This window comes from Sander vitreus, chromosome 2, assembly GCF_031162955.1.
Source record: "Sander vitreus isolate 19-12246 chromosome 2, sanVit1, whole genome shotgun sequence".
In the NCBI taxonomy this organism is placed as follows: Eukaryota; Metazoa; Chordata; class Actinopteri; order Perciformes; family Percidae; genus Sander; species Sander vitreus.
This window is the reverse complement of record NC_135856.1, coordinates 21,996,570-22,004,791: the sequence shown is the minus strand read 5'-3', so window position 1 is coordinate 22,004,791 and position 8,222 is coordinate 21,996,570. Positions and strand designations below refer to the sequence as shown.

Genomic DNA, 8,222 nt, shown 5'->3' with positions numbered 1-8,222 from the left:
CAGCTAACTTACTCCACACTGATGTGAAGACAGGTCTGGCAATGCGAAAACCATTTTTGGTCCAATATTTCAGAATTGTAGCAATAATTCTTTAAGAAAATCAATAGTATCTTTGTACAAAATAAAATGCAGTTTAACTATAAAATGCAGACAAATGATTTTTGGAGCAACTCTACAAATGTTTTAAGTATCCGTGAATCTTTCTCCTAGCAACAAAAGTGAAATATCACTCACAGTAATACCACAATTTAGAGAGACCATCAAACTGCATTTAATTAGAAAACATGAGCATAAACAAGTAGATCATTGGTCCTAACACACATTATCAGTCAAATTACAAACTTGATACTTGAGTTGAGTTCCCCTGACATTATGAGTCCTCATTAATTTTGCTTCAACAAAGAATTTAAGGGATCTCACTTCTGGCGAGCAAAGTCGTGTTTTAAAACATCCAGGGCAAAGTCAGCACTGAAAAAAAAAAAGTCAAGTAGCTTTAAATTAAGTTATGATAAGGCTTTAAAACAGGCAGACACTACAACAAGGTACCAGGTGTCCCTCTATAACCTCCCACCGACCCATTCGGCATTTACAATTAGGACTATGAATATGAAGAAGACTTATAGGCCTACACCAGCAAAGACCCATCAATAGGTTTCTTTGAATAAAAGTTGTAATTTAAAGTCCAGATTTAGGTTTAATAAACCGATTTTAAAAATACACAATCTTTTAAACAACAACCTAGACATGAATCACTTTTGTGCAACTTGGCACACTTTTTAAGAGAGGGAATACATTTGCTACCAAGGCATTATGGGCCCGTTATAAGAAGCAAGCTATCTGGATAACTTTCTGCTAAGTAAAACCCCCAAACCACATAAAATCCATTGAAATATGTTAAAATACCCTTTCTGAATTTGAGTTGTGTAATCCAGACAACCTGCTTCTTGGAAAACTCCCTGATCGGTTTATTGTTTTGTAATTAAGTGACTTTTACTAATGTTTAACCTTTTTGTTTCTGAACACCATTAGTATGCAGTCATATTTGGCTCATATCAAACTGTGTTGTTCAAACACATGAGATGTTCTACTTTCCAAAACAAAAGCAATTGTGCTGCTTCACCACAGATAACGGATTGCAGCTCTATAATATTAAACTAAACTTAGTTTGAATAAATCTACATTAGTGGCATTAATCTAAATACTGCCGGGACTGAATCATTATCACCATTACTCCCAACGTCTTCTTGCCACATTGTCAAGGTTGTTATGAAATGTCTAGAAAATAGCCCTTGAAAGGGTCAAACAGCATGAATGTTTCAACACAAGTGTCAATGCACATCCCCTCTCCACCACAAGAGAGGGTCTTTACACACACAATGGACTGAACAAGTCATCAACAAGTGGTTCACAACAACTGATTCAGTAACACTATATAAAAAAAAAAAAAAAAGGGTATTTTCATATTAATATTGGCATCCGTTTTAGTGTAAATGCATAAAAAGCAGGCAGTCTTTGTTCAGTGAAAAGTTTTTCTGAAGGCTCTGCGATACCCTCGTCTCTAATCACAGTGTGATTGGGAGAAAAAAAAAAGTCTAAATAATGACAGAGAAATCCCATTCACCCACAGTTTATTCCTGGAACTATGGGATACTCATATCCATCAAAAAAGTCATAATAATAAATGAAGATGGCGTTGTGGAAACACCATCTTCTGATTCAGTTGGAAGAAAACTGCAAAAAACTGTTACGACTTTGAGAGAAGTATTTAAATAAAAAGTGCACAAAATTCCCAAAAAAGGTGCTTTGCTTTAGAAATGAAGGTATGAGCTTCTGGAATATGAACAGGCCAGTTGTTATTTAAGACGTCTGGCACTGAACCCCACCAGTGCTGGCATAGTCGTCTTCATCCATGTAGTAGTACTGATGGCTGTGTCTTTTTCTGTTCTCGAGGTCACAGTCCTCCAGGTCGGCGTAGATGTACAGGTCATCGTCCATACGCTCCGGCTGCTCTGCATCCAGCTTTTCAGGGAGGTAACGCTCCAGCACCTTTAGCTTGTCCTCGGAAAGGAAGTTGGCTTGTGGGAACACCACCTAAAAAGCAAACAGGCAATTTGATTACGACAACCACATAATTGTTCAGCCTCGTCAGCTTAATAATGTTCGTGCGTTTTGATATTTTATTGGTGAAGCAAGCCAAAGCATAACAGATACAGATGTGATAGAACATACATGAACCGAGACAAGCTTTACACTGCAGAGACTCAGACAGAATACAAGCATAAATGCAAGGTGGGGGATGCTATGATGCCAATGTTAATGTATGGGTGTGGCACGTGTGTGGTTTGTTACTGTAGGAGACGAGATGGGCATTTTGTGCATGTTGGTGTGTCTGTGTAGGAGGCTGATGTATATGCATTTTATTTTACAGCAAGGAAAGCATGGTTTAAATAATAATACAACATAAGTAAAAGAGAAAACAAGAAAACGCATAACAGATGGAAAAACTACTTACCGAGAAGTGAATAATAAGGCGTCCCTTCTCAAACGGTCTGCGATACATGGGCATCCCTTCATTCAAGATGCATTTCGTGTCTCCAGGCTTGATCAATTCCCCTGTGATTAAGAAAACATAGGACACATTAGTCGTAAAAACTGAAAACAGAACATTTTGCATTCTCTCGTCATTTGAAACAATCTTGCCAAAACCTGCTGGCAAACGCACAGTTTTAATTATATATATTTTTCTTCTACACATTTTCGAAAAATCAAATTCATATAAATAATACTTTTGGGGAAAAAAAAGGGAGAGCGAGAGGCATTGTTGGGTGTATTCGGTCACCATAACACACCAGACCTCCACTCTAAAAAATTGTTTAGGTTTTCCAGCACATCAGTTTGACTGATTTAAAAAGACCATAAACATAAAAGGGGTGTAATTCATACATTCAATCAACATCTCAGTGGATCAACAATACAGTGAGTGTCTTGGGAAGTGCCGTGTGGAGTGCACAGTAATGAGTACTTTTGAAACCAAACAACTCTCAAACACAAGTGCACTCAGGGCTCAGCAGTTTTCATTCAGCTGCATTTTTGTGTGTGAAAGGTAATGGGTAAATGACTGCAACTGAATTATAAAACAAGTCTCGTCCAATCTGTGTCGCATTTTTTTTTTTTTTTTTTTTAACATGTTAAACGAATGCTTTCTCCCTTTAAAAACTGGTATATTCCAATTCTACTTAACTGAGTGGCATTCAGTAAGGGGTAGCTGTGCATTTCATTATTTGGTTCACCTGGATGTGAGGTGATGAGGAGAGTCCTGTTGTCCAGTGTCTGAACAGGCTTCTTGAAACCACACAAAGCCTCAACCAGCTGTAACTCCATTGACATCATCAGGTCCTCTCCTTTCCTGTTGACAGCAGCAAGTTGTGAAAAAAAAGCAGAGTTGATTTACTGGGTAAAGTCAAGTGTGCTGCTATGCGGCAACAGGGTAGCATGCAAACTCACAATACGTGTAGATTTAATAAAAAGTTTATGGAATTTAATAATCTACTACTTTAAACAGGGTGCAAAGTCAAACAGGACTTTGAGTAATAATATAGATTAGATTAGAATTGGTGCTTCTACTTTGGCCCATGTACCACTTTAGTATTTTGATAACAGGCTGTAGATCCCCCATACATACCGTATATATCATCTATACAAGATTCATATAATCACTACATCTGTCGGAACGGATTACATCAGAAAACAAAGACATCTGATAACAATAAATATTACCTGGTGAAACATGAATGTTCTCGCTGGTCCAAGACAATGATGATATCACCTGGCTCGATTCCTGGCTCCTGGTCTCCCTCTCCATGGAAAACGATCTTCTGGCCATCTCTCATTCCTGTGGCAGTTAAGTGACCAGGTGATGCATGTACAATATTTGTTTTTCTAGTTTGCTCTTCAGACAATCACACATGCATTTAGAGAACTCTACTTTCACACTCACCTTTATCAATGTGGACCGCCAAAATCTTCTTCTGGCGCAAGATTTTTCGACCCCCGCATGCTTTGCAGCGGTCCTTGTGGCTGATTCTCTGTCCTTGGCCCTGACAGCTGTGGCACACCGTGGACACTTGCTGGACCATACCTGGTACTAGTTGGTGCATGCGGACCTGCATGCCTGTGCCATGGCAAGACATGCACATCTGTGCAGCTCCTTTCCGACTCCCACGACCTGCCAAGAAAAACAAACTGTAAGCACACAGGATAACAAAGATGAAGGCTATTTTTGTTTTAGGTTTGGCATATTATATAAACTGTGGTGAACTGGTGAGCGAGGACTGGATTACATTTACATGACTGATGCATTTTGTTATTGGGCAAGAGCTTTTTCATGGCCTCCAGCTGCTTGGGTCTGCTTGTGCTGAAAAGCCTGCTTGAATTACTATAAGTGACAGGCACTTAAAAAGAGCACGTAAAAAATAATTTGCAATCGCACAGCAAAAGACGTACCTTCACATCTCTCACAAATAGTATTTTTTTGGAGAGCCAGTTTTCTTGTAGCTCCATTATAAAGATCTTCCAGCGTCACTGTAATCTGATGAACAATGTTCTTCCCTGGGGAGAGACATATTACAGATGTTAGCAAAACTGTTTCTTGGAATAATGATTTTAATCAACATTCCTTGTATCAGTTTCCTTTCATTTTACATGATATATATGTTTATATAAACAAGCCTATTTCTGCTACCAACCTAAATTATAAGCAGTCTTTTGAATGGGAACAGGGGGAAACTGTGATGGAAGACGACACTGGGCTATAGATGGAGAGCAGCTACGTTTTTACTTCTCTATTTGAGGCTCTGAATAGTTTTCAGCCAAACTGCATAGTCACAAAGATAATAAGATCAAGAGAAAAAGGCACACAAGACTGATTAACCTAATAATGAATAATAATGAAATAAGCATTAGTTTCAGCCAACAACTAACTAAGTGTTCAATACTGAAACTTTCTCCTTCTCAATACAACTGACTGAGAAGATGTATGGTATTGCTTTATAGAAGTCAATCAGACATCAAAACGTTCAAACCAGAAAGACAGACACTTTACAAACTCCACACACAATCTCAGTTTAGTGATTATTTCTGGAATATTTCCGTACCTTTTCGCTCTCTGTGCATCCGACTACCCCCACCAAAAAACAAGTCAAAGATGTCCATGGGCGATGCAAAGCTCCCACCACCACCACCACAACCAGTCCCTCCTTCCTTTATAGCCTTTTCACCTCCACGGTCGTATACCTCTCTCTTCTTGGCATCTGACAAAACCTCATATGCCTGTGAGATCTGCTTGAACTACAAAGCAAAGAAACAAAATGACATACTTCTTTGAAGAGGGTTAGAGAACATTTTTGGCAATATACAGCTATCTTAAAAAGATATTCAACTCTTTGACACCGTGTGCAAAATAAGAACTGATGTGTGATATTGACTGAGCTCTTCAAATATTACTTTAATATGGCCTCTACAAATGCTGCAAGAAAGCACATTATTCAATGTTTTAATATCTAATACCCTGATAGATTTGAACTGTTTTCAGTTTGTCAATTTCCATTAAAAAAAAAAAAAGAATCTATGCAAGGAAAAGTATATACACAAAAAATTAAATATGGCTGCAAATGCTTATGAGCTTAATAAAAAAGGTACTAACCTTCTCTCCTTCCGTGGGATTTTTGTCAGGGTGATATTTTAAGGCTAGTTTGCGATAGGCCCTTTTCAGTTCATCAGGAGTAGCATTAGGCTTCACACCCAATGTGTCATAGAAGCCCGTTTCCTTGACCATGTTTGTCTTTAATGGATAACCTTGGAAAAGAAAGGTAAAACACAAGCAGTAATTAAATATTCATTTCTAGGTTAGCTCTTGAACACCCTAAAAAATGCCTACCAATATTGAGTCTCTAAAAGTGAAACAACATGGTAAGAGAGTAAGAATCTGAACCATGTAATTGTGTAAAGGGAAAAGGGAGTCCTTTAATAATCGCAAAAACGAAGCATATCATCATCATCATGTGGCCAAACTGTGAGAGAGACATGGGACGTTGTACTCAGCTTGTACTCCGCAGGCAAGATTTGGATTTGCTCTTTCGGTTATTAAACAAATAAAGAGTAGACATTTCCAAATAGTCTGTCTCCCTCAATCATGTACGTAAATAGTGGTGGACAAAAACTTTTGAATGAAATGCAAATTGCATTCAGTTGAATCAACATCTCTCAGACTGATTTCAAGCTTATAAGCTTGTACAAATGTATGATTTGTTGCAAGACTATAGTAGTAGATTGCATTACACTGCACATATGTAATTAATAAACTAGCAACTCAGTGTGTAGCAACAATGAAGTATGCTTACGGTATGCTTGTACAAACATTTCTAATGCACTAGCCTAAAAGTCTCACTGTTTAGGGTTTACAGTATGCGCTGGCTCACCTGTGGTATATGTATGAAAGCACACCATGAGAATGTTGCTGTGCTTGTCAAGTGCTACTCATTATTCATCAGCATAAATGTACCCAGGCAGAGATCAGGCTGTGATGAGGGTCAAGTGGTATGTATACATGCATGTGTAGATTTACACTGTCATTTAGGTAAACCCAGCTAAAACTAATGCAGTTTAATCTAACAGCCCTGTGATTAAAGCCAACCTTCATGAAAGGTTTTAGTAAATAGGGTTTAGAGAGGTGCTTTTTCAACCCTGTGGTCATTTTCAAGGATGTAATGTTAAGTTTGTTGTGCTGCTGAATTGTATTGCAATTCTACTATACCCTAATTGATATAAAAAAAAAAATCTCCAAGTATAACACAAAACAACTCCAAAAACTGCAGTCTCTAAAATGACCATTACATTGCAATTACAGTATGAGAGTGTAGGCTGTACACCATGTATGAATGCAATGACTGTTGTAAATTGAGAGATCTATGTTCTGTTAATGTCCATCTTGGCTGGATCCTGGAGAGCCGGTGCCATTCAACCGGGTGAATATTTCTCTGTGTACCGATCTGACGGCATAATTCTGCTCTATGATGAATCATGCACAAGTGGAATGAGCTGATGGGATAATATTTCACTGGAATTGTACCCCATACGATTTCACGTGACACATACATTGATTGAAATATAAGGCACTTTCTACACGTCATGCTGGTTTTGGTTAACTTTATTTATCTTAAATATTTCCTCAAAATCAGGAGGGTAGAGGCTAAACACCATGAACTAGCTAACGCTACCGTTATCTGACCACCACAGGTTTATTTTTGGTTGACACGAGTATTACTTGATGCTAATTAGTTACTTATGAGTAAACAGCTACCTGTTACCCTGCTTAAGATGAAGACAGTGACACGGTTTCATAACCATCAGGCCTACTTTAGAAAGCGTTAACGTTACTTAACCTAGCTAGCTAGCTAGCTAACGTTAGCCCAACCATGAGCCAAATGATAGCCTAGCTAATGCTAAACACGCCAGCTCTATGCTGTTTTTCTAACAATAAGCTACACAATTAAATGTGACACTGGTATAAACACAATCTGTGGTTACAGTTAATATTTCCCAACCTTGTATGAAGACAGTAGCTAGCTAGTTTGAATCCTCACAAGTTCAAAGAACACCTCAGACTCTTCCAGAAGCTTTTTCTTCTTCTTTGGGTATTAACGGCAGCTTGCAGCTTGCAAACTCCTCCTTCTTCTTCTTCTTCTTCTTCTTCTTCTTCTTCTTGGCAGATTACTACTTTTGTATTATACCGCCACCAACTGTACAGGAGTGTGTAATACCATGAACTCCATAGAGTCTAGGCTTGTATTGAAGGGGAACTATGCAGTTGTTTTTTTTTAGCTTAATTTACCTTAACTGAACAGCTTCGGAGTCATTGGAATGGTTATATGACTTTTTCCGGGTTGAGTGGTGGTCGTCTCGCTCCCCCCTAGCGCCTGTGAGCTGAAAAACTTCCCTTGCAACTTTCGGCCGGCAAGCTGCCGGCCTCAGCGTCAGGAAGTATCGCGTGATATCAGGTCTCGCGATGTAACGAATTGCTTCACGGCACTGCGCACGTACGCCCCTTCAGGAACCGGCTGGCAAGGTAGCGATGGAGTTTTTCATACTATCGTCATGGCTGAGCCGGCTAAAAAGAAGCAGAAAGCTAGGAAAGCATTGTCGGAGGAACAGAGAAAGAGGAAACG

The 8,222-nt window shown here is 38.8% G+C and overlaps 1 protein-coding gene across 1 annotated transcript; it reads right to left on the bottom strand.

The window, feature by feature from the left end:
• Positions 1–477: 477 nt before the first annotated feature.
• On the bottom strand, positions 478–7,741 carry dnaja1 (DnaJ heat shock protein family (Hsp40) member A1). Its single transcript, XM_078261028.1, has 9 exons — positions 7,602–7,741; positions 5,702–5,853; positions 5,154–5,346; positions 4,504–4,608; positions 3,998–4,225; positions 3,778–3,892; positions 3,291–3,406; positions 2,513–2,613; positions 478–2,091 (listed from the first exon to the last, which is right to left on the bottom strand). Exons 2-9 carry the CDS (start codon positions 5,831–5,833, stop codon positions 1,858–1,860), a joined length of 1,224 nt encoding a protein of 407 aa, XP_078117154.1. The 5' UTR covers positions 5,834–5,853; positions 7,602–7,741; the 3' UTR covers positions 478–1,857.
• Positions 7,742–8,222: the final 481 nt, after the last annotated feature.